Source organism: Triplophysa dalaica, chromosome 18 (assembly GCF_015846415.1).
Source record: "Triplophysa dalaica isolate WHDGS20190420 chromosome 18, ASM1584641v1, whole genome shotgun sequence".
Lineage (NCBI taxonomy): Eukaryota > Metazoa > Chordata > Actinopteri > Cypriniformes > Nemacheilidae > Triplophysa > Triplophysa dalaica.
This window is the reverse complement of record NC_079559.1, coordinates 1,061,389-1,087,307: the sequence shown is the minus strand read 5'-3', so window position 1 is coordinate 1,087,307 and position 25,919 is coordinate 1,061,389. Positions and strand designations below refer to the sequence as shown.

Genomic DNA, 25,919 nt, shown 5'->3' with positions numbered 1-25,919 from the left:
GTGCTGGAATCTGACATGTCGGTGTGTTATTATCACCCGTGTGTTAGTGTTAGTGTTAGTGTTATTAGTGTTAGCTGATGGATGCGCGCAATGTTTCTCTCCGTCCTGACTGCGGTTTATCATCATTCTCTGATATTACGCGTCATAACCGCGATTCCTCCTGAAGTGAAGCAGGGCGGCTGTATTAAAGTGAATCGGTGTAAATGTCTGATGCGGGACGGTTCAGGAATCATTGATCTGGGATCAGTGGCGGGGGAGGACGGTTTCATACAGCGACTCGAACCCGTGACACCCGCGGCACCGGGAAACACGGAAGTGCTCGTGTCCTTCAGCCCGTGTGTGCCGTTCTCTGAGCCTGAAGACTTCACTGTCACAGACTGCACTGATGTCGCTGCATGTGTCACTACACGGTGAGTTCACAACACTCTTAATATACTGATGACTAATAGTTATGAAAGATGCACAAATCCAATTTATGGTTCTGCTCGGGTTTTTGCAAGTTGTCAAAACGGCTATTTGAAGTTTGAATCTATGAAAACTTCATTCTTCAAATTGCAACATTTAATACACACACCTTTGTATCACTAGGCTACATATTTTACATACTTTTTATTAAAGGGGTGCTGCAACGATGTGTCATGCATTCGTACTTCTTTACAATGTTGAACATGCTGTCTTCTCATGCTCAATATGGTTAATTTGTCAAAAAACGAGTTGTGCAGGAGAGAGTGAGCATATGTTTGCGAAGTTCAGGTGTTTGTTTGTTCACTGCATTTGAGTGATGAATGTTATATAAACTGTGGACACAACGCTGGATTTTGAGATCGTTTGAAACTGATATATGGAGACGTCCAAGCGCTAAAAGATGCCGGACATTAACCGCATGCGGTGAGTGAAACAGATGTCTGTGTTTGGTTGACAATGTGCTTTAGTTCAGCCTACCCATCCCCCCGCACGCGCCGCATGATTTTGGAAGTAATCGTAAACCTGTATCTGTCTTTTATAAATGTGATCAAACTAAATACTCTTAGAAGATACGACGTATGCAATACTACTCTATATGTACTCAAGATTAATATGAGATTGGTAGAAACCCCATGTGTTAGGGCCGCTTTAACTACATTCTTAAAGGGTTACTATTACAATATCCTTAAAATGACATTTGATGCAGTGTAATGTTGCTGTGTGTGAATGTAAGACGTCTGCCAAGTTGCAAAGTGAACGAATAACGAAGTTATTGGCTTGGGTAAAAGCGATTCGACTCTGAATTACGCGAACGAGTCCTCTCTCGTTCAAATTTCAGTTCCGCGTCAGATTTGCGTCACTCGGTGTAATGCCCGCCTACGTTCTATTTGCGACACTGCACGCGTAAAACAAATCACAGCAGACTAGACGAGCTTACCAATCAGATCGGAGTAGGCTGACAGAAAGGAGGGGCTTAGACAGATGAATCACTGAACGAAGCATTTGAGAGTCACTCAAGAAGTGAGGTAACAATAACTGCCTATTATTAGAAAATAAAAGTGTTTTAACACCTTGTTTGTACCTTAATTTGTTGTTGGACACTCCATAAAACAAATCAAATTCTCACATAAATATTTCTGCATTTTTACATTTTCGAATAAAGTTTTGATTCATGAGGTCACTGCTGATTCACACACTCAGGTTTTACTATCCTTGTTCATTTAGTCCCTATAATAGAGCCTGCACCTTTTACACACACTCTCTGCAAATATTGTGCAAATACACAATTATATATGATTATGAGTATTACTTGTTCATTTTTTAAATTGCAGACGTGAGTAACATAAGTAAACAGATGTGATCTGTCCATGTGCATTGTGTGCTTTAATCATTAACTCATTAATCATCATTATTATCTTTGACTCAACTGAATGAGATCTAATGTTATTGAAAAGAGAAAATGAATTACTTTTTTGTAAGGTTTCATCAGGACAGCAGATTGATGAATCACTATATGAACTACGGCCGACACGAGGGCAATACATTCAGCTATAATGATTCAGAGGAGATTCTCACTGTGTCTTATTACAGTAAGTTATTCTCAGTCTCGAACTCTGGATGAACAAAGACTCAGAAAAAAGAGGTAATATTGACAAAACACTTGCCATATTTGATTTGTGCCTTTCTATTTAAATGCTAAAAGGGGATTTTTGATGATAGACTTTTTCCTCTAGAAAAATTGACCAATAATGCTAAAGACAGGGTCCAGTGATGGCACAAGAACCATTTCAGCTTCCCCAAAGACATTTTCAAAGTTTCTTAAAGTAACAATTTCTTTCTCACTGCTTCTTAAAGAGTTTTCCTCTGCCCCAGAACAGTTGTGTGAATGTAAAAAGATTCTTCAGGGCAGTCGGGGACACGAGATGGATCCGGGGGGCCACAGTTTTTGTGGCATTTTATAAAGAATTTTCATACATTTTGTGCAATCAAACATCAGGAAAATAAGACCACCAAACCAAAAGAAGTCTTGTATAATTCTACAGATTTTCGTTTAATTAGCATTTTGAACAAGTTTAAGATCAAAAGTCTTTATTTGGTGGGCCACAAAGCGATGCACCCTACACAAAGGGAGCCTTACACCAAAAACGTTTGATGTTTGCATTCATTTATTTTTTATCAATATCTCTCAGTGTCCTTCCCTCTGATGTCACCATCTTTGACAAACAATAATATTATTCGTTTAACAAACGAAATAAAGAAGGGCTCTTACAAATGATGTAATGGGTGTGAAATGGCACACATAGACCTCTATACTGACAAACACTTGAGTCAACAGAGGGCGTGTTATTCTCAAAGTTATGTTTTCTGCATTTCGTCTGTGTTTTATGACGTCATATATTGTCTCAGTTTATTCTCGCAGTGAACCTCATACTGTAGTCCGTTACCAGTGCAGCGTGAATCCGTCCATCACACACATCCAGAGCTTCAGCGTGGACGCACCTCTGCAGATCTGGGTAAAGAGTCCCTGCGCTTGTCCAAACGCATGTACACTGGTGGACGTTGGTCCCGGCACCATCTTCCTCATCATCCTCTGCCTCAGTGCTACGGCTTACTTTCTGATAGGTGATTTGACATCTCGGATGACCTGTAGTACTGATCACGTCCAGTAGGGGGCACAAAATAACCATCAAATCAAGTCCAAGACATTTTCAGACAATACATCTGTTAACCAACTATGATATTAAATTCATCAGTACAGTATCTTGTATTGATAACATTAATGCAGTGATGTCATTTCTATTCCGAAGGAACGTGCGGGCTCCGGGCGTTCAGGAGCAGCAATGGTGTACAGATGACTCCAGAGCACAGTGTTTGGTGTATGCTCTGTTACCATCTCAATGACCGGCCTCGGGACCGCCCGAAAAAAGCACTAATCAAAAAGAAAAGAGGACACGCTCTGATCTAACAGGGCAAGAACCAAACTCAGTGAGACCTCTGGACACATCCTGAGACAATCCCATTCTTCAACATATTGTAAATCCCAAAACATTAAGTAAAAACAATTGGGTAAGATCTTAGGAAAGCTTTTTTTCCAAACTCTTAACATCTGATAGAATTGAGTTTTTTTCAAGTAAATTATGTCAACAAATGACTTCACGATTGACAAACACAGAATAAGTTGAAAACGTTACATTTTATTCATTAAAAACAGCTTAGATTCACAGAAAAAGTGCACTTCTTAGAAATACAAGTGATTTTCATTAAAATGACAGATCTTTCTTAAGTTACACGTCTATAGCTTTACAAAGATTAGCTTATTTGCAGGAGATACACAGAGCTCGTCCATATTGTGCTCTAAATTAAAATCCAGAAGATGGAAAGCTGCGTGTTTGGTGCCGAGCGGATGAACGTCATACTGCCTGTGAAAGTTAATGTTAAGTGCATCGGGTTTATCTAACGGAAACTTAAAAATGGCAAAACTCTACATAGAAAATGTTTGTTACAAGGCGAGCAAATCCAGATTCTATTCTAATGATAAGAAACATGATAAAATCTGCTCTTATAAAAGAATAAAAACCGCATACTTTAAAAACTCAGTTCCAAGATTTCCACAAGCACTCGGTTCATACAGACAGCACCACACGCATGACTCACAGTTTTCCAGACACAGAAACTTCAAAAGCATTTGAAACACATGTTACTGTAAAACACAATCTTAATTTCTCCAGGGAATTTCTGGGAAGGAAAATAACCAGCCAGCTGGTTTTTGGAAATAGGCGATGGGGTGAAGTTTCTGAGTGTCAAACAATGCTGTTCGGTTTAAGGGTTTCAAGAACACGTGACTGAGATATTCTGAAGAATCAGTCATCGGTCCTGCCCTGACTGCATTAGACCGACTGTATAGAGCGATATTAAACAGCTCTTTAATTCTTATTTTGTCCGAATAAACATTGTCATTAAAAAAAGATCTAAATATAGTTTGGCACCCCAAAAGATATAAGGCGTAAGAGTTTAAGAGCAAACCCAACAAAAACATTTAAAACACATCATGGTCACATTTCACTCCTAAAGAAGGAAATAAAAAGTATAAATGATATCTACTCTGTTACATTGACACAAAAATGTGGATGTAAAAATGCTAATAAAATGCTCTTAATAGACTTTTCTTCATGTTGAATACGTGTCGCTTTTGTCTTTAGATTTTGGAGGAATTGTGACCCTGACACGTTCTTGTGAGAATCACTCATAAAGTGCAATAATTGATTTTGATAACACTTGATATATAATACGAGGGAATATTGTGTCGCACAGCAACGGCTTCGTTCACTTCTGCCGGGAATCCGCTGAAGGTCATGATAAAGAAACAATGAACACCTGTTTGGATACAAGACAACACACAAGATTTTTCTTGAAGGTCAGAAAACAACGTTCGTCCTTTCAATGTATTCAGACCAGCTGATACTCCAGGATACACGTCACACATCAGAAAAATCTTATAGAATTTTTATCAAGTCAAGATCCCATGCGTTTTATACTTCTCTTAACACTGAGCACACGTCACAACTACAAATACACAGAATCAAATAAAAGCGGTAACAAACAGACAAGACCAACATGGCCGCATGTAGACAACATTAATATAGAAAACATGTTAGTGGTTCAGGTTCTACTCCTAAATGTTCTTATGTTGTGCAACTGTCGACTTCAAAGACACAAACAATCAAAGTGTTGTATGGGGTTCAGACTCCTGGAGACGTCAGACGAGGTTTGGCACTGAGACATCGCAGGAATCTAATGACTTTCAATGACCACAGGCTCAAACACACCAGCAGAGACTCTGTGAACACAATATAGACAGAAAATCATCATTGACGTGTGTGTGTGTGCGTGCAACTCAGTATCACACTGAAGTGTGTAACAGACACGCTAGTCCCCTCGGGATGCGTGTCAGGGTCACCATTTCCCAGCGTGAACATGACACACATTAATGAAGGTGGACTACCAGCAGGGGGTGATCATTCCTGTGACGTATACCATATATTATTTCATATTGGGGTGTAATAGTTTTTGATTAAATCACACATCCTGTTTCGTATGCATTCATTATTTGGTATGCACATTTTGTAATACAGTTTGTAACTTATACTATAAAATATAACACACAACATATAACAGGCAGATATGGCTACAGATAAAACATTTTTCAAAAAGTGCAATTATTCCAAGCGTTCTGAAAGCAATCCCCTTCTCTGTCCGCCATAAATAAAACTCCAAACAGGAGCGATTGCGCACAGTGACAGAATTCAAAAATTGCCGCCGGTGACACAACATTGACGGTGAAATGGCATTGACTCTCGTGTGTCTTGTGACTGGTTGTGTCATCATGCTAGCTTACTTTACCGCACCAATTGCGCCACGCTCTAACCTTACACGTTAATAAAAAAGCGGGTGGTTTTAGGGTTGGAGTGGGGTTATGTGCTCTGATATATCTATTAAAGCACAAATATCAAGTATTTACAACATCATTTCAGTTTAACAAATGCAAAGAACAGATTGTGTCATTTTCACGCCTAGAACAGGCAAAGCGTGACACTGACACATGCATCCTGAGGTGGACCTTGGTGTGACACCGGGTCGGTGTGTGTTAAACCAGTGCAAACACAGTTCTTTGGTTTGATCAGGATTGTACAGGTTTGTGTCAGATCACCTGTTTCCCAGCTGAATGCCGCTCAAGGCCGTCGTTCCATCTCTGCTTACAAACAATCTCAGGTTACTATCTGAAGAAACGACAGAGAGGAGATAATCCGTCAAGTGACCCAAACATGACTGAATCAAATCGAGATGTCGACGGCGATCAAACGTCTTACCTTCATTGTTACTGATGTCAGCAAAGTTTTGGCTCTGAACGATCTTCTCCACAATATCATCGGCGTCCATGCGTGTGTCATTGACCCAGGACGGGTGATCCTCCACAGAGTCCTGCTTCCTCCTGCAACAAACAAAAGAAAACACAAGATGTCTTCACAGTCGCAGACCCCCGGGTCGGGACCGCACGGCGTGAATTGGACGTACCGTGGAGGTCTGTTGGAGGGTAACAGGGGTCGCGGTGGTCGTGGAGGTCGTTCGGGACGGGTGTCGCTCTCAGACGGCGGGTCAGCGCTCACACTGCTGCCTGTAGACGTGTTCCTGCGGTGTGTCAGATCAGACAAACTGGAGGAACACGAGTGCTCTGTGCTGTAGCCTGAACACAAACGCAGGAAAACACACGATTTTCATCGGGTAAAACAGATGAATTCTCAGCTTTTCAAACACAAACACTGACAGCACCAGTTTGAGACGGTCTGGCTGTGTCAGCTGGATGTTAAGCAAACATTCCCACACACCAGCAGCGTCTCCAGAGAGCAGAGCATTGGAGAAAACAGGAAGTTATAGGAAACTACTTTCTGAATCTGTTACCGGGACGACATGCTAGAGAATGTACAGAATTCACTGGAGCTTCTCCTCCCGTGTGGAGTCGACGTAAACACACACACACACACACACACACACACACACACACACCTGAGAGTTTACTCTGTTGACTGGCATAACTCGAGTTGCGTGAATGACCCGTGCGAAATGATTCTTCAGGACTCTGATCCGCCTCCTCAGAAAGTCCTGAATGAAACACAAATGATCCGTCATACATGTAACAAAACACTGTGCTAGATCATGTTTTATATGACTTCTCACCAAACCAAGCTGAAGATTTGAATTATAAAACATACAACTTGGTAACACAAAAAATGATCACAATAAAGACAATTGTGTTCTCCTCTTCGGTCAAAACATTATTTTGAATTTTATTGCTTTCCTGCTGAAATTCACATAAACGTAACACATCCTATTTTTTCTAAATTAATTATGTGTTGTCATTTAAACAGAATATGATAAAAATACTGTGATAAAACGATTGGATGTTCCGCTAAAAATTATTGACAGAAAATTAATGTATCATAAAAATGAAGAAATACTGGAAGAAAGATGAGTTCAGGACTGATATTCTCATCCTCCTTAACGTTTTTTAAGTCTGTTTAAACAAACACAAAGAAATTTACATTAAGTTTTATTTGATGTGAAGAAACACATCTACTAGAACCTTTTAAATGCCTAACAAGTTAACAAATTACTTCATAAACACTTAAATATTTTTGTCACGCTGTGTACACAACATCCAATCTCATTACCAACACATGTAGTTTGACATGTGTAATATTCTATTAAAATATTATTAATGTCTTAGCAAGTTTTTATTAATCATAGATGATTAGGCATCATGGCTTCACTTGTTTTGACCAAAACATGCCATGAGATTGACAGTTTTAAATTGTTACGGTTATGAAAATTATTAAGGCCTCTTTCTGTATTATTTGTTTTTGTTAAACTCTCAGTAAAAGTGTTGAAATGAATCCCTTTGAACTTGTCATACCTTGTATTAAATGAATATAAAAGGTTTTTGTTGATGCAAGTGTTTTTAAGAAAATCACTTTTGACATCTTAAAACCAAGATTTACCAGAAATGAGTACAGAAGCTCTAAAGACATCAGACGTCCCCTCTCCTTTACAGCCCGGCTGCAGGGAGTGATCTCGACCCGCCACCGCTATACATTTGGCTGTGCTTGGGGCTCTAAACACAGAGAAAGTGAAATGCTTACACTAATCACAAGAGGGCAGCACAGCCCACATTACACAAAGACACAAACACTCACGTTTTAAAACAGGGATCTCCAGATAACAGGGTCATTCCAATGGTCACCTTCAAAAACACGAAAGAACGGATTTCAAAACTGAAAAGAAAAGTGTTGCGGTTGTGTCAGCTTCAGTTTGACCTCTGACCTTTAGGATGGAGTTGTCCTGCCGTGTGTTTCTGGTGTCGTATCCCTCCAGCAGACAGCAGCGTACGGTGGAGCCAGAACCGGCGAACTCGGCCATGTTCAGATCAGCAAAGCCCAGCTGAAGAATTAACAGACATGTAAAACATCATAGAGATGCTTCAGATCCTCTGATAAATGTGCTGATGTTAAATATGATCAGCACATGGAGAACATTCGTCTCGCAGACTTTCTTCCCCTTTTCGACGGAGTCTCTGACAGATTATAATAAAAGCTACGCATGAGAATATCTGATTACGGTCAAGATAAACATCACACTGAACCATATGATCTCATTTTAAGAGCAGACATTTATAAGAATCATTTTCTTGCGCATTTATAACTTTTTTAAACCTTTCTTGGAAATTTTCTGAAATATTTTTTGTATCTGACAGTTTAGAGGCACATTTTCCCTGATGCCATTATTTTTCTAATAGGAACGTCCCCTAAAACCCCTAAAAAAGGAAGCTGTATACATTTTGACTGATTTGCAAAACATTCTGAAATACATCTGCAACTGAACTATATATTTATAAATATCTGATCACATGTGACACCAACATTTTTGATACATACAAATTCATAAAATACTAGTGGTGGGCATAGATTAATTTTTTTAATCTAGATTAATATAGATTAATTCCAAGATTAATCTAGATTAATCTAGATTAAAATGGCTCATTTGAATTCTGCCGAAGGCATTCAGAATATGTGTGCTACCCAAATAATGACTTAAAGTAAGTCTTTGAGAAATGGGTTTCTCAAGCCAGGTGGCGCATTAGACCAGGTGCTCATCTCCTGTTTCCAAAATGCATCACAAACTGCTTGAGAAAGCTGTTCTACTATGATAATTGGTGATGAAAATTAAATTATGTTCAATAAGATGAACTTGTGTTTACTTCCGCATTAGCTAAGGGATGCTTTGCGTTTAGGTGGTACTTGAGACTGGAAGAGCCTCCTACAGTACATTTACATTTAGTCATTTAGCAGACGCTTTTATCCAAAGGGACTTACAAAGAGTGAGGGAGCAACAAGCGATATGTCATACAGGAGCCATAATACATTAGATCTCAATACAAAGTTACTGGTTTCAACTAAAGCTAGACCACTACCTGTTGAGAGAAAGTGTTTTTTTAAACCAATTCCGCATTGCACAAGGTGCAAACAACCTTAGTCTTGTCGATGTTTCTATTGGGAAGCTTCTTAAAAATTAATATTCCCTGACGCAAACTCGGCGGCTTCATAGCTGCATCCATGTTAGCACGTCACGTTTGATGTGGTAATTTCACAGTAACGTTATGTTGTGTTCAGACCAAACGCGAATGGCGTGTCAAGCGCGAGTGATTTATATGTTAATGCAAAGAGCCAATAGACCTACTTGCTGCGCGAATCGCGCGAATGAAGCCCTGGTTATGAGATGATGAGGCGGCTTCTGCTTCCGCGAATGACGCGAATCACGCGAGTTGAAAAATCTCGTTCTCGCCCCGTACAGTGCAGTTAAGCTGGTATACATCTGCGCTAAAATATCAAGGTGAAAGTCATCATAGCTTGTGTAGTATAGACCCAGCTCCCAACCCAACTTTGAGAATAGATTAACGGCGACATTTTTTTTATCGCGCGATAAGAGTCTCACTGCGCCGTTAACGGCCCACCACTATAAAATACATATACAAGCATGCACATATTCATATATAATCTACCACAAAATAACCATATTGTTCAGCAATAATAGAAAAGTTAATGAAGAAAAGGAGAGGAAAAATTATATACTAACAAACCTATCGAACGGATATCATTAAAGTCATCTTTAAGGATGCCATGTTTTATAAAATTTCATTTTTTTTTATTTTTAAGGGACAATCAAATTTTCTCTTAATGCAAAGGTTTCATTGCACAAGAGGGATAATACACCGTTAGCTGTGCATTAAAGGATTTTAAGGCACGACGCCGAGGCCGAAAACCACCGCCAGAGGAATACTTTAATGCACAGCTAGCCGTGGATTATCCCGCTTATACCATGGTCCTTTGCCAAGTTAAAAACAAGTTAAAGCTGTTATTGATGTTTACAGTCTAATTTAGGATCAGACAGGTGAAAACCAGGGATATTTTCCCAAAATGACAGGAACTCCCCGTGCATTTAACGGTTTTAATTCACACCTTCCAGCCAATCAGAATCAAGTATTAAAACAGACTATAGTACAATCATGAATATTTAGCAGATGTTGTTAACTTGTGTGCGGCATGTTTATATTAACTGGCTCTTTCACAAAAGCCAAATCACAGATCCAAGTGTTTGGTAAAAGGTAACTAGCGTGTCAGTTCAACAACCAGCTGATTTACTGTAAAGTCTCACTCATTTCTGCCAGCACATGTATTTATTTTTAGAGTGTCTTCAGAGAAGCCGGAGTATTTTTAGATCAGGGAAATCCAAACTTCGCATTGGAGATGAAAATCCAAGGCGAAGTCAAAGAAGTACGGAAGAGTGAAACATCCGCCAGCATTGTGTGCTATCTAGGGCACTTCTAAGTGGCGGCAGTGATAACTGTGATGTTGACTGCCAAGTGTTTATGATGATGTATGTTGGCCTGTCTGTAAGGGTGTCTGCAAACATGATCACAAAATTGAGTGAAAGTGATGTCGGGAGGGCATGTTTGTGTACTGTTTGCTTTTAATGATGACCACCTCATGTTTGATTTAAGCATCAAAATATGACATTTTTCCCCCTGGACAACAAAACCCTTCTTGTGGGTCAATTTTTCGAAATTACATTTTTACATAAACTGAAAGCTGAATAATATGATTTCTATTGATGTGTGAGTTGTTAGAATAGAGATTATAACTCTGAGAGTGCAAAAAAAATCTAAATATTGAGAAAATTGTCTTTGAAGTTGTTAATCAGGGGCACTGTGGCAGGCAGAACTCACACAAAAATGACGTTTTTATATATTTAAGGTAAGAAAGTTTATCTTCATGGAACAAGATCTTTACTTAATATCCTAATGATTTTTGACATACAATAAAAATTTATAATTTGACCCATACAATGTGTTTTTGTCACTCCATCCAGGGTGTATCCTGCCTTGATGCCCGATGACTCCTGAGATAGGCACAGGCTCCCCGTGACCCGAGGTAGTTCGGATAAGCGGTAGAAAATGGAATGGAATGGAATGTGTTTTTGTCTTTTGCTTAAAAAAAATCCTGTGCTACTTAAGACTGGTTTTGTGATCCAGGGTCACATATAGAAAATGTTTCATACATATAAATCATTGAATAACATAATATAATTTTTCAAGGTCGGACATCACACAGCACTACTGTATGTTCTGTAAAAATCCTGATGTGAGATTATATATATATGTGTGTCTGTATGTGCATGTGTGCGTGTGAACTCTTTAACTCTGTTGTATAACAGACCGCTTGTTCTATAAATATATGTGAGCAAAAGGGAAAGATGTGGAAGTGTTCACTTACCTTTGAATATGTTTTTCCTCCTTTCAGTTCCTGTAATGAAAACAGGAAGATTCTCACGTTCAGTGACACTTAAACACAACTTCACCCAAACATCCTGCATTAAATCTCCACACAAACATCTAAAACATTTGGCTTTGTCCTTCATTCTCGTTCAAAGTTCAACTCAAACACAGACCTACTTTGAGAGTTTCACCTCTGACAACCTAAAACTGAAGCAGGCATTATTGAGACTGATGTGCGTGGAAGAGTTCAGCTCACCTTCCTGACAGAGACGCGACACACGCAAGGGTCCAGAACACCCGTGTTAGGATTGGCACTCATTTTGCACACAAAGGAGAACCTCTTTCTCCATCGGACTGAGTTCTCGTGGATTTCTTCTCTGTGGGTGAGACAGCAGAAAGAACACACTTGATGTAAGTGGTGATATCTGCTCTTGACTGATGTTCTCAAGCTGTGACACTGTTTGTGATGGCGACTGTGAGTGAAGATCTTCCAAAACCTCCAAAGCTGAGAACAAACCACACGATTCATTTTGGTTCCACTATATGAGAGAACTTTCAATTTAAAGTCCCTGTGAACCGGATTGTTGTAACTTCCGTAATTAGAGGCATTTCCGAGCCAAATAAAATATCGAATGAGAAAAAGTGTGGGCGTGGCTTTAGTTATTTTCTGCTATTTGATTTGATGTATGATAACAGCCTTTGTATTTCGAAATAGAATTGGCAGCATGCTGCCAGTTGAAGGGGAGGAGTTAAAGGATGCTCCGCCTAATCAGTTTAATTTACATCATCTGAGATGGAGAGTCTTTACAGGACGGAAGTGCATTTCCAGACTTTAACTGAAGATTATGAGGGAACATGAATTAAAAAAAATAGAATGACCCACATTTACAAACTATTTACAATAAACACTGACATATTTCATGAAAGAATGGCCATCGTTATTATTTAATTTCACTGGGACTTTAAGACTCATTTTAATGTATAGTCAACACAGAAGAAATAATGATGTGTTTCTAAAAATTCACTCTGTTTTTATAAACCCTTGACGGAAAACATACATTATGGTCTGCAAAAAAATATTAAATTGCAATAAGAAATGGTTCTACATGAAACTTCATTTTATTTAGGCAAAACATAATTTCTTGATTTTTATGTTTTCATGCAGTGATTCTATGATCTATAAACATCTATATTCACAAACACCACTTCTGTTTACTATACAAATACACACAGGCAGTTGGTCACATATATACACACAAATACGGGAACGTAAATTACACACACAAACCCATAAATGTCTTGAAGGATATTAAACCAGCCCAGAAGCAACACTATTGAATATTCATGAAGTCCTGACCATCTGCTACACAAACAAACATGCATCTGAAAATAAACCTGCATATCCCCCCTAAAAAACATATTTTCTGCATGAATTCAGAATAACACGTGCGTTAAAAAAAACGATAACAGATACATTTGTGTGTGTGGTGAACAAAATTTTACCAAAAGTAATACAAATATTAAAGAGTCACATACTGCGTGTAAATTCACGTGCCAATAATACGACAGTAAAACTACTGAGATTTGATCTCAGATAGACAAAATGAATCTGTTTAAGGATATTTACACGTCATCATGGATTTGTCTTATACACACACACACACACTAGAGCTCCAGGACAAACCCGAGCAGAGACACGCAGACATGTTATCTCATGTGTCATGTGGCTTATCGCCAATGACAGCATCTGTTCCTAATCCTGACACACACACACACACACACAAGAGTGTTACGTCAGTGTGGATTCACTCCTACACACACACACACACACACACACACACACACACACGAGTTAGGATCAGTAAGTGATCAAAGAATGTTCATGTGCAACAGAAAGGTTCTATCGATGTTGAACATGTACCCAAATGAGCGGTGTGACATCTGAATATTGCGATTGACAAATCAGAATCGAGAATTACAGAGGGCCGTGTGATAATGTTGGATGAACCCATTAAACCCATCCAAAGTCAGAGAACCCCAGCAGCACCAGTGCCGTCTATTCTCTCCCCCCATCGCATTCTAACATTCCAGGAGCCATGGTACTTTGTTTCATTGCCGTGGAAACAACAACAACCTTGTGTCCACGGTAACCCTCGCAGAACCGAAAAGAACGGCACAAGTAGTTGAGAGTGAAAGAGAGAGAATCTCCAAAACAGAATATTACCGAGGATCAGGAGGACTGACTGGCTCCAAAACAGCCTAGCAACCATGAAAAACGCCCCTAGCAACCGTTTCTCACATAACACAGCTCGCAGTCTTATGATGCATTTCTGCTCTAAATTCCAAACCATTCAAGTGAAAAGAGTTAAAACCTCTTAGAAGAGAAACCTTATAATAAACACACAATAGACATTGTGCGTCAGTGCTGTAAACACAAGAGCGTTTTCTCCTTTCACGCTCCAGCTCGTCTCCCACGACAAACTCAATCAGCGCTGGTGAATGAGCCGATTGTTAGGAGACTCGCCACAATATGGAGCGTTCAAAAGATCCGCGAGTGAGCGTCGTGTGGAATGAATATGCATCAGATGCTGACCGAACAGACGGACACAATCACAGACAGGTGTGTGAAGACAACACACACAGAGTTTAACATCAATAAAAGGGCTGAAGACTAAATAAAGACGACTAAGATTACATTTTACTGCAAAAAAAGAATTTCTTGACAATTGAAATACACTTAACCGAAAAGCAAAATTTTATTCTGCCAATGGCTTAGAAAAAATAAACTTAATTCATAGAGAAATCATTTATTTTTGCAGTGTTTATAATAAGGTTATATTTATCAAGATCAGTATAATAATCGTATAAAAAAATTAAATGCAAAGTTGAATCTGTTAAAATTGTCAATGCACAATGAGCTGACACGAACAATCATACAAAATGTTTTGTAATAAGATAACTAACAGTAATATCGTAAAGTATGCAGATATAGAAGGTACAAATAGAAAACAAAAAGAAAATGAAAGAAAAGAAAAGAAAAACTCTGTAAAGACAGACCCTGAGCCCCCAGCAGCCCTCTCAACAACAAATCCAATAACCTCCTCAAATTTAATAGTTCTGCTTGAACGCGGCTAACCCTAAAGCCCGGCATGACTAAAGCCGGCGATTGACCGTCGGACAGCTGTTCCGAAGCGGAAGTCCCCATCTCCATTTTTTCATTCGGAGATCGTCTGGGAGTCAGATCACTCTCATTGGCTGTCCGATTTAGCAAACCAGCGCACGAGAAAAAAAAAAACGGATATGATGACAGCAAGCACGACAAACGATGAAGATAAGAGGGAACAGACGGGATGCTTTTCTCAGTTGAATCAAAGCTCTGTTTTGGGTCTAAAATATCAACTACTGCCACCTGCTGGAAGGGACATATATTACTCTCACGCAGGCTGAGTACGAACGTGCTATTAGCCATCGGGTTTCGACCGTCGGCTTCGTGTGTCCGGATCAGCGGTAGTTCGTCGCGTCGGCTTGGTGTGTACCTTACACAAATCTCGGAGCTCACGTTGATGCTGACATTCACTTGAAAAGTGGCTTTTATTTCACTTCGTGTCGACAAAATGCTAAATGTTAACATTGTTTAAACTATACTTTATTTCTGTTCTTACATGTTTACATTTATTATAAACCATTTTGAGTTGCTCTACATAAGTTTTTCAATTCCATTTTATTACCATTGTTATCTTTCGTTCGATTTGTATACATGCCGGCACTATTTGTACGCAGCCCAGCTGTAAATGCTTTGGCAATAGGAATGTACAGCATACCGCTCACACTCTTAATTTATCATCCCATCATTTCATACCGTATACAGTGTCACAAACTATTGTAATATTTCAATCTGAACAGACCGAATGTGGTTGGTAACTTGGTTAGGCCTGTCTAAGCCAGTTTACTGGATGATTCACAGGAGCAGAAATGTGCTGCTCAAACAGGATTGTAATCTCTCATCCTGTAGTTCAGTTGGTGTCAGAGTCCAGACCACCACAGCGTCTGCACAAACATCACATTCACGTCAGACCTTCCTATACTATCAACTACCGGACACAGAGGTGCTGGTTTCCCGTCAGTGCTGGACGACACAAGGTTAAATGTACAGAGGATTTGACTCAGATCTGCTAGAGTCATTTGGCCAAATGTGCAGGGGCTTTAATGAAAACACTTTAAACGTCGGTTGGACTCCAAGTTGAAAATGTTGTCAAGGATGTCTTTTATTTATGTGGATTTTCTTTCAGAACGTTTTGGGTTATTGGTTACGATGGCATTGAATGGTGATTAGTTCTTCTTGAGCTTCAAAAGGACAAAAGCATTATATATAACATCATGTGACATGTGATGCTATATTTAAATGAACAGACATTTGGACAGATTTGCTGAAAAAACACTCCCACTGTATACCAGAAAAAGCACAATAACTACACTTTAGTTGTTTGAACAACATGAGGGTGTATAATGACATTTTTTTGGATGAACTATTTCTTTATGAAAAGGCAAACAGTTCAGCAAAAATGAAGACCTTCTGTTTAAGTCAAATTAAAAACAACATTTATTTCTCAAATGCTCAAAATTTCCCTTTGTTTTATTATAGTAAAAGTCTCATGTTTTTGTTACCCTTTGTATAACCACACTGTTTCTACAAATGCAAAACAACTATGGTTTATGTAGTAAAATCATGGTTAAATTGTGGTTTCACAAGGGAAAGTTAAGAAAGTTACAAAAAAGCGACATAATTTATATGTAATAAGTAAGTTATTTCTGCTTAGAAATTGTTTACAACTTTAAGGGTCCTAACACACACCCATGCATGGTTATTTAAAGAGTCACACACAGAGGGCAGAAGCAGCACAAAAAGATGAAAATTAAAAGTAAAAGGATTTCAATGTAAAAAGATTATTATTGTGGACATAAAGAGAAAAATCCGACTTGTTCGGTAGATGTTCTGCTTGTGGGCGAGTTAAACTGTAGCACTTTAGATCATGCGCAGAGACCATTCAAATACTGCCAAATGAGTTATAATTTAAACAAAAAAATAAATATTGTGATAGACATTAACGACATTTATAACAGAACCCACCCATACGCCCATTGGTCAAAACAGGAAGTAATAAGCAGAATTTCCAATAAATGAGGCGATCTCTCTGCCAACCTGAACTGCATGTCTTTTGGAGAGGATGAGAAACAGATGGAGAGCCGGAACATTCTTCACACCGCAGCACATGGGCCAAATCACATCTCAGAAAGGAAGGAGGTTTAATAAGACCCTCTGCTTCACATCAAACACATTAACATACTGTCATCAAACACAAACACAATCCGAGTGTGTCTGTCCTCACCTCTACATAGATATCATCATGAAAAACGGATTCCAGATTCAATGACAAACACAAAATAAACAAACCAATCAAATCTACTGCCTGTCCCTGCACAGAACGGATAGATTTTCTGCTGGTCAGAAGAGAAGGAGTTGGCTTAAGGTGCATTGTTTTCCAAAAGAAGAGCCTACAGCTCATCTGCCCATCTGACTTTTGGGTGGAAGATGTAAAGGGTGATCAAGAGCAAAGACGAAACATAAAAATGACACAGTATAGTTCACAGTATGCACACACATAACAATTCCATCAATCCATGAAATTAATCAGCTTGGATCTCTCACTGGACCGACCGCTCTGAACTACGTGTCAAACCAGGAAGGTCATGAAATTGATCACACGTGATGTTTCGATGTTTCAAAGTGCCACAGTTGCGTAACGAGCACACACATCACTGAGAGATCTGTATTTACATCTTTCACATGAGACGTCTGAAGTGGAAACGATAAATCCAAACGGGTGGAGTCACAACACAGACCCTACAAAGTCCTACAGACTGAAGTCACGACTGACCCTCTGAACAGCCCGGATGCTTACACTGTGAAAGATGAAACCCATCTCTGATCACAGAACATAAGTGATCTTGTAGATGTCTTAATAGAACCACCACATATCTTTTGCTTGTTTGTAAGACTCAAAAGTATTTCATGCTCAACAGGGATCTCAAGGGTCCCTGTCTGCTGTTGTTGTTGTTTAGTTCTCTGATAAAGTAGTCAGATGAAAGACTGACGCTTTCACAGAAAGTCCCGTTGAGAAGAACTCCGACATGATGATATCCTCTGTGTGCCAGACACTGTCATGAACACATGTGAAATATGGGTTTGCTGCGCTCTTTTGACAACACACGTTTTGCTCACTCAACACATTCCAGAAAACCTGTTTACAAAGTAGACATCAATCAACGTTATCAACCAGGTGCTTGTTTATCATGACACAGACAGATCTTGAAATGTGTTTATCAAACACAGTCTCGCAGGAATTTACAGAACTGTAATCTGTTAATTCGCGTTCATGGCCATGAATTTCCCCTTTTCGTGTCAGTCAGCACGACTTTCAATCGAAGGTATTTTAACACGCCGTATCTCTCATATGTATAAATATACATCCACACAATTCCGCAAATCAGCTCTTTCGTGTGAATTCCTATTTCCAACCATCTGATTCGTATGTTTTGCATTGAATGCCCCTGTGACATTAGGTTTGGGGGCGGGGTTAGGGTAGCCATTAATCGTTGCTTTCCCACCTCGTGAAACTTTTTTAGCAAAATTAGCCTTTGCATGTCCATGAAAACGAATCAATAGATTCTAAATTTAATTTAAATGCCACGAACAGCTTCAGTTAATCATGAGCGTAAGAGAACAGAATGATGAAACTGAAGGGTTCAGGGCATGCTGGGTAAAATGCTCACAAATAAAACAGTACATGACTACAAGTGTGATGTATGTATACAGCTGCTGTTAGGACATACACCCAGTGATTTGGCTTTCGACGGTGCAGGTTTGAATAACAGATCTGCCCCGAAACACCAGCTACAACAACACATGCCATGTTCTCCTCTATAATCTTCTATCATCAAGAAACCTAAATACAACTATCTTTTTTTGTTCAATTGAGTTGAATGTCAAATGTAAAATAAAAACTCATTTACAATCAGAAATTTGTTTTATACGCTCAGATTCATAAAGCAGATACAAACTAAACTACTTTTATTATGAATAGAGGAATCTGTCATAATTATCAAGAGTTTGAATATCAACCCAAAATTACTCTAAATCTATAATCTCTTGAGGAATTCTATGTGAAAACCAGTGAGGTTTTTCATTTAACTCCATTTCATTGTGAGGCGGGATAATAACAGCTTCAGATTCAGTTACGGTTCGGCCCACCCAACACTCTTAGAAGAAACTTCTATTCATATATAAATACTTCACTTCTGTCTATAACACGTCCTGTACTTCTGTCTAGTAATGACAGATGTTACATACAGTTTACTTAAAAATAGCTTCGGACACTCGAGTCTCTAGAGAGCAGAATATCAGAGAAAAGTGAGTCAGGCTCTGTTGACCATAGCAGTGAGAAATCTCCCAGCATCCACCGGGACCATCATCAACATCATTGGTGAACACTTTTGTAGGGCAAACACATTCATACTTTTCGGGAAATACAGTCCTCGCACATAATAGGTGCTCATCAACATAACAACAATTGAGGACAAAATCATCTGTATGTGGATACCCGGAGCTGTACCATACATCCTCTTACTTTTATCGAAACAGGAATAAAAATGATCTTGCTTGGAAGAAAGTGATTGAGAAAGCTCAATTTGAGCTATACTGTATATACACGAGACTGGAGCCGCCTGGCAGAAGCCCCTTCAATGACGCAAATTCACGTCTGTTGTGTAGAGAAATTTGCGTGCGAATGAAGCAAGTAAACTCAAAATGTTCAAGCATCCAACTACTTCGAACGATTTATTTGCGGAAGTCGCATTTGGTGGGAACACTCTAGGTTAAGGTCTCTTGTGGCGTACCAATTCGCATACTATCCGTCCTAAATAGTATTCGAAAATAGAATTAGTATGTCCCAATTCATAGCATGCCGAAATGAGTATTCTCAAAGTACCTGGATGTTCAAATCGTGAATCCATGGAGACTTAACCGCTGATATCACCAACAACTCACCACGAGAGGGCGAAGTTTAATGACCCTACACTGCATTAATAAAATTAAAAGATGCTTCACTGAATTAATAAATGTAAGTATACAGTAAACATTACATAAGAAATAATGAATGAATAAATACTTAAATCCAAGGAAAAGCTGTATTTTAATGGTCGCAGAAGTTAAGGATCGCAGGGTGTGGTGTCTAGCCAAATTACGAAAATGCACCATGGTTGTACTATAGTTAAAACCTCCCAAAAACATGGTTACAGTAGTAAAATATCCTTTAATAAATTAACATTCTGCCCTCATTGACCTCGGCTCCTACAATAAGAAGCATTTGTCTCTGGAAAGTGTGTTGATGGCGTACACCATCAGAAGAATCACTTACATTTGTCATTGTGTGACACTAATGGACTTCAGAACAAGCTGATGTACACAATGAATCTCCATTGATTCAAACACAACAGTGTACAGATCCACAACACACTGAACGCTCAACGTCAGAGGGACAGATGGAAAAACACATGGCATGATTGAGCTCAATCTTTCCTGTTATTCTCAGAGTATATCAGGAGAAATATAAACGGAGAAATACATTTACATTTAGGCATTTGGCAGACGCATTTATCCAAAGCAACTTACATTGCTTTATCCTATACATTTATACTTGGGCATATGCAATCCACTGGGATCGAACCCACAGCCTTGTGTTGTTAACGCAATGCTCTCACCACTGAGCTACAGGAATGTCAGCCTAAAAAAAGCAAACTCCTTTACCATCATTCTTTACTGGAGCTTTCAAGAGCCCTAAACTCTGTTTGTCAGTAAGAGACTCTAGATTTCATGCCATTTCTGCTCTTAAATCACGAGTAAACCTGAGAACAACAACAATAAAAAAAATCACAATAAAAGTCAATGTTCATGTACGACAAATACATCTGAAATACATCTCCAAACAGAAGAGATGTGTGTTTGTGGACATGGTTTGAATATGTTAGTGGGGACCTAAACCTGAATGCGCACCAACTCACGGGCACCTGTGTCACTGTGGACCGAAATTGAGGTCCCCATGGGCACAAAAGCTTATAAATTGTACAGAAAGATCATTTTTGAAAATCTAAAAATGCAAAACGTTTTCTACGATCTTTAGGTTTTGGGGTTGGGTTAGGGGATAAAATAAACAGTTTGTAGAGTATACAACTCATTACACCCATGTATGTGTGTGTGTATATGCGTGTGTGTTGTGTGTGCGTGTATATGCGTGCGTGTTGTTGTGTGTGTGCGTGCGTGCGTGCGTGTGTTGCTGTGCGCGTGCGTGTGTTGCTGTGTGCGTGCGTGTGTTGCTGTGTGCGTCCTTCTGATCACATGTTTTGTGAATGATCAACAGATCAGACAACAGCTAATGGACATGAACAGAAAAACAGATCTATTGCATTTTCATCCTTATTTCATTACACATCGACAGAAGATCTGCAGGAACCCTTTAAAATATTCTACATTAAAACATTTTTAGGTTTCTATGAGCATTTTATGCACTCCAAATTATCTGATTCTTTAGAAAACTATCATGGTGCATCACTTAATAAACAAGAATTTGACCTATTTTGACGCATAAAGAAATATTTATCTTTAATCGAGAAAAACAAGAACCATTCAAGAGCAAGAAAGGCGTCTTAATAAGAAACACTGAAGAACCTTCGTTTCTAAGAGAAAAGAAAAGATGTTTACCTAGAGGATGAAGCAGTGAAATCTCCATCTATCAGTCTCATTTTACAGAATAAAACTCCGTTGACAAAAGGCACCGCCGTCAGCTCCTCCAGAGTGAAGTGAGTCTGGAACTTAAACTTCTTCTTCTTCACTAAAAACGCCATGAACTTGAGTTTATTTCACTCGTATGTCTGATTTTATCACAGTGTTGTTGGGACGAGTTTCTTCTGTTGCTCTAATCTGGAAGCGTCATGTTTTCATTGTTCATCTGTAGAAAGAAAACAACACAAATCACACAACTCTCACCGCGGCAGATGCACACACCGTTTGCTGAAGTGCTCGTCAACATTCTTAATTGATGTTCTTTGTGTTTTCAGGTAATTTTACGATGTTTAAATCACGTACCAACGAACGCGTCCGAGTCTCTGGTGCAGAGGCGCGCGAATGACGCGAGACGCGTTGAAACATTTGTCCGCGTTAATGATGCACGTGTAGAATTTGTGTTTTAAGTGTCATCCGTGTTCAGATGTTGTCATTCTGTCGCTAAATCACTGCGTGTGTGTGTTTGCTGTTTTTTTAAAGATTATGAAGCGCCGCCCCCTGTTCACACACATAAGCTCGCGCACACATTCACACTCAATCACACAAGCCCGCGCGCAAACTGAGGGAAAGTAAAATTCTTTATATAGTACATTTTTCCTCCTTATATAATTTACTTTCGTATCTAAATATATTTTCTTTATTGTAGTTTTATTAGAAAACGGTTGTATTGAGTAACATAAACAGCCACTGAAACACATGTTTCCGTTATAATCCTCTCACGAACACCAGAGCAGCTGAACATAACAGGCTAGTCATGTGACACTTTGTCTCCCTCCTGTGGTGATAAAATAAACAACAGCCAAACTGATCACAAAAATTGACCTTATAAAGTAAATCGTTCTCTTAAGTTGAAACATGGATTGGTATTGTTGTGTCATAAATCAAACTCAACACTTTGTCGAGTCTGTACGTTCATTTTTATTTTTAGGGACAGCTCAGCACGTTCACCCTCATATTGTTCAAAACTTGTTTTTGACTTCTTTTATATCAATATTTTGTGATATTTCTCAGTGGTTTTGGGTTCATACAATGGGAATCAATGGTGGTTATCAACATTCTTCAAAATAGATTTTGTGTTCTGCAGAAGAAAGGTTTGCTATGACATGACGGTGAATATTGATCCAATCCGCTTAATACTATCACTTTTAGTATTAAATGCTTTAAACATTTACATTTAGTATTTTTTTCCAAAGCGACTTACAAATAAGATAAACAATGGAAGCAGTTGGAACAACGAAAAGCATAAGTGCAATAAAACTGGTCTCAAAAAGCCTACCACAGTATACAGAGCTAAGTTAAGTTTTTTTACATAGAAAAGAGATAGAAGTCAGTTCTATATGTATATAAATAAAAACATATATACAACGGTTTATCGGTATATCATGTATAATTAATAATTTAAGGCTAATATTAAAAAAAGAAAGAAATATATGAAAAGAATGAGTAAGTAAACACAGACTTGTAAGAGAGTTTCTTTATTTAGCATATGTTGTACAAAAACAAACGTCTTCATTAAATCTTCCGGCCACTGGAAACATTTCTTACCAGCCAGTTTTCCACAAACATGAGACACTGTGTTTGTGTTTATGAGAGTTTGCATGCAACACTTGTCATAGTCCACACAAGTAGTATACAAAAAATATACATATATTTCATAACTTAAAATATATCTGTAGCTACCAAACTGCTGTGAGGCAAATAAAAAATATATTATGAAAATATTGCAGACGTCAAAAGCTTCTTTGCTACTGCAGTTAAAGTCCTAGTATCCACATTTCTCCATCCCTTCATCCACCCATACTGCACAAACTTTACATGGTATATCCGGTCTATTCTATAGACCACAACCAGACTCAACACACACACATTCACAACACACAAACATTCAGAAAAACCAAGCACACGTCTATTGTCCACCTTCTGAAGGGGGCGGGACCCCCTCCACATTCTCTGCGACAGCCGCAGCGTTTGAGCTATTTGCGTTCTGTAAGAACTTTCTGAGATCCTTAAGGGCCGGTCTGAACATCTGAACGAAGGCCAACAGAGCCGCCTGTGTGCCCTCCAGAGCCTGAGCCTGTCTCTCCTGCGCACAGGCCTGAGCCTCCTGCGAGCGCCGGATCATCTGCAGCAGGTCGTTCTGGTTCTCCAGGTGCTGGGAGATCTCACGGATGTGCAGGTTGGTGACGCGATGCTCCTGAAGCAGCTTGGCGGAGTTGAGGGCGATGCGGCTCTTCAGATCTTGAGGTTTGGACGAACACTCGGCCTGTGTCGCCAGCATCTCCACGGGCGTGACCGTCACCGGGGTCTCAGTGGTGCAGTACTCCACCATCCCTTCTTCCAGCGTGTGATACGTCGTCTCGTCTGCATGGGCACGAACACACACGTCTTAATATTGTTCATTGTTTAAAATCCAGATGAAGACAGAAAGTCAGTGAAATCTCACCTTCAATCGTTTTTATTTCACATGCCGCTGCTGTCGCTGGTTGAATACCTGTTGCAGAAAAGTTCAGTTATGCAATCAACAATAGTTTTGTTGACATTCTTTTTTTGTGAATTTATTTCATTTGTATTATCACATTTTGTTTTTTAAGAGAACGTTTGAAAAGATGTTACATGCATTTTTGACACTAAAATAATGTTTGTATATTTTTCCTCACTTTATTTAGAATAATGATAATAATGTGACATTATTTAAGCTTATTATAACTGAGATATTATATGGGATGTTTAAAACACAAAAGTACAATCTTAGGAAATGAACCTTAACATCTACAAAAAGTGGTGAAACTTAAAAGATGTTGTGGCCACATAAACTACATACTTTGCTTTAGATTTGACCTAAAATTTGGATTAAAAAAAAGTACACTTAGAACCCTGCTTTTATATTATATTTGTCAGGCTGTTTTCCTTTGTATTAATAAACTTTAAACTATGTAGTAAAACCATAGTTATTTTCATACGGGACGTTATCCATCAACTACACAAATATAACGACAGTGTTTGTTATTAAATCAGTCATTATCTGGCACACAGTGATGGATTCTCAATTTCTCACACTCTGCACTTGCAGGACGTAACGCACGTTAATGTACGCAGTAGCGCAACAATTACGCCAACGTCTTACTTTGCGCTAACGTTGCGACGGAGCTGATGGGCGCAGCGATCTCCGTGCCCGCCTCCGCCGCCGGCAGGCTGATGATCGTCGCTTCTCCCAGCAGATTGCAAATGCGCTGCTGCATGGATGTGAGGATGACGGGAATGGAGGAGCAGTCCCCCGTGCCTTCCATGGCCGCCCGCGCTTGCGCCACTTTCCGTCGCACCTCCGTCTTTAAATCGGACCACTTCTTCTTGACCTCCGCGAGCTCGCGCTGGCAGGTGGTGACGGCGTTCACGCGCTTCATGATTTCGACCCATGCGTTGTTCTTTGCGATGTGCGTGACGCCCGCGTTAAAATGGTTCACCAAAACGTGTTTTTGCTTTTCCATCTCCTCCACGATGATCTCCACCTCCCTTTCGGAGAAGTTCGTTTTTCTCTTTTTGGCCTGAGATGCCATAAAGGGTTTATTTTGAGTTGTGGGGTGAAAATAAAATTGCGTAGAATACGTAAAAATAGTAAGATTTTTAGGATTGACACGAATGCGCAGCGTAATGGCTTCCTGAATCGACTCCTCTTCCAACGTTGGTGTCCCGCCCATTTGCCACTTCCTACGACTCCCATTGGCTAACTTCCAATCGGTGATGGCGTTCTCTTATATCATTGGTGGAGAGTGTTCTGATTTGAACCGCAGTGCTGCACGGGATAGCGATTCATTTGTCCGCCAGAAGAGGGAGCAGCTTGATAACAAACTGTCACAAAACATCGAGACAGTAAAAAATGCATCTAAAATAAAAATTTACATAGTGATAAATTGAGAACCAATTATTTTTTTTCATGACCTTTATTGGCGAAAATGGTGAATTAGTTTACAGATATAAGCAGAGTATTTAACTCTTGATCGTATATACAAAACTCAAGAGCACCTGTGAATACTCCAAACATTGTAATGTACAATTATTTATATGCAAGTCAAGACATTGAGACATTTGTAGTATTAGGACGTGTTGTTGAGTTTTAATAACATTGTTAGTTATTCTCAGACATTGGTATTTAATTTCATCAATGGTGAGCAAGGATTA

General features: G+C 39.2%; 3 protein-coding genes across 3 annotated transcripts; 1 reads left to right on the top strand and 2 right to left on the bottom strand.

The window, feature by feature from the left end:
• Nucleotides 1-9: 9 nt before the first annotated feature.
• On the top strand, nucleotides 10-4,635 carry LOC130439862 (uncharacterized). The gene is made up of 4 exons (XM_056772481.1): nucleotides 10-410; nucleotides 1,945-2,054; nucleotides 2,872-3,087; nucleotides 3,273-4,635. Exons 1-4 carry the CDS (start codon nucleotides 82-84, stop codon nucleotides 3,428-3,430), a joined length of 813 nt encoding a protein of 270 aa, XP_056628459.1. The 5' UTR covers nucleotides 10-81; the 3' UTR covers nucleotides 3,431-4,635.
• On the bottom strand, nucleotides 3,640-22,250 carry eeig1a (estrogen-induced osteoclastogenesis regulator 1a). The gene is made up of 12 exons (XM_056772480.1): nucleotides 22,047-22,250; nucleotides 21,663-21,909; nucleotides 12,105-12,225; nucleotides 11,847-11,876; nucleotides 8,341-8,457; nucleotides 8,214-8,260; nucleotides 8,019-8,131; nucleotides 7,027-7,122; nucleotides 6,538-6,706; nucleotides 6,333-6,454; nucleotides 6,173-6,242; nucleotides 3,640-5,302 (listed from the first exon to the last, which is right to left on the bottom strand). The coding sequence occupies exons 2-12, from the start codon at nucleotides 21,803-21,805 to the stop codon at nucleotides 5,257-5,259; spliced, it is 1,074 nt and encodes a 357-aa protein (XP_056628458.1). The 5' UTR covers nucleotides 21,806-21,909; nucleotides 22,047-22,250; the 3' UTR covers nucleotides 3,640-5,256.
• An 805-nt stretch (nucleotides 22,251-23,055) lies between these two features.
• On the bottom strand, nucleotides 23,056-25,725 carry naif1 (nuclear apoptosis inducing factor 1). Its single transcript, XM_056729525.1, has 3 exons — nucleotides 24,868-25,725; nucleotides 24,187-24,234; nucleotides 23,056-24,104 (listed from the first exon to the last, which is right to left on the bottom strand). Exons 1-3 carry the CDS (start codon nucleotides 25,436-25,438, stop codon nucleotides 23,650-23,652), a joined length of 1,074 nt encoding a protein of 357 aa, XP_056585503.1. The 5' UTR covers nucleotides 25,439-25,725; the 3' UTR covers nucleotides 23,056-23,649.
• Nucleotides 25,726-25,919: the final 194 nt, after the last annotated feature.

Coding starts and splice junctions, on each gene's coding strand:
- eeig1a (XM_056772480.1), bottom strand. CDS start 21,805: ATGGCGTTTTTAGTGAAGAAGAAGAAGTTTAAGTTCCAGACTCACTTC. Junction 8,458..11,846: donor GAGGAAAAACATATTCAAAG/GTAAGTGAACAC, acceptor TTAATTCTTCAG/CTGGGCTTTGCTGATCTGAA. Junction 6,455..6,537: donor CCCTCCAACAGACCTCCACG/GTACGTCCAATT, acceptor TGTTTGTTGCAG/GAGGAAGCAGGACTCTGTGG.
- naif1 (XM_056729525.1), bottom strand. CDS start 25,438: ATGGGCGGGACACCAACGTTGGAAGAGGAGTCGATTCAGGAAGCCATT. Junction 24,235..24,867: donor CGTCGCAACGTTAGCGCAAA/GTAAGACGTTGG, acceptor TTTCTGCAACAG/GTATTCAACCAGCGACAGCA. Junction 24,105..24,186: donor TGAAATAAAAACGATTGAAG/GTGAGATTTCAC, acceptor GTGCCCATGCAG/ACGAGACGACGTATCACACG.
- LOC130439862 (XM_056772481.1), top strand. CDS start 82: ATGCGCGCAATGTTTCTCTCCGTCCTGACTGCGGTTTATCATCATTCT. Junction 411..1,944: donor GCTGCATGTGTCACTACACG/GTGAGTTCACAA, acceptor CTTTTTTGTAAG/GTTTCATCAGGACAGCAGAT. Junction 2,055..2,871: donor TCTCACTGTGTCTTATTACA/GTAAGTTATTCT, acceptor ATATTGTCTCAG/TTTATTCTCGCAGTGAACCT.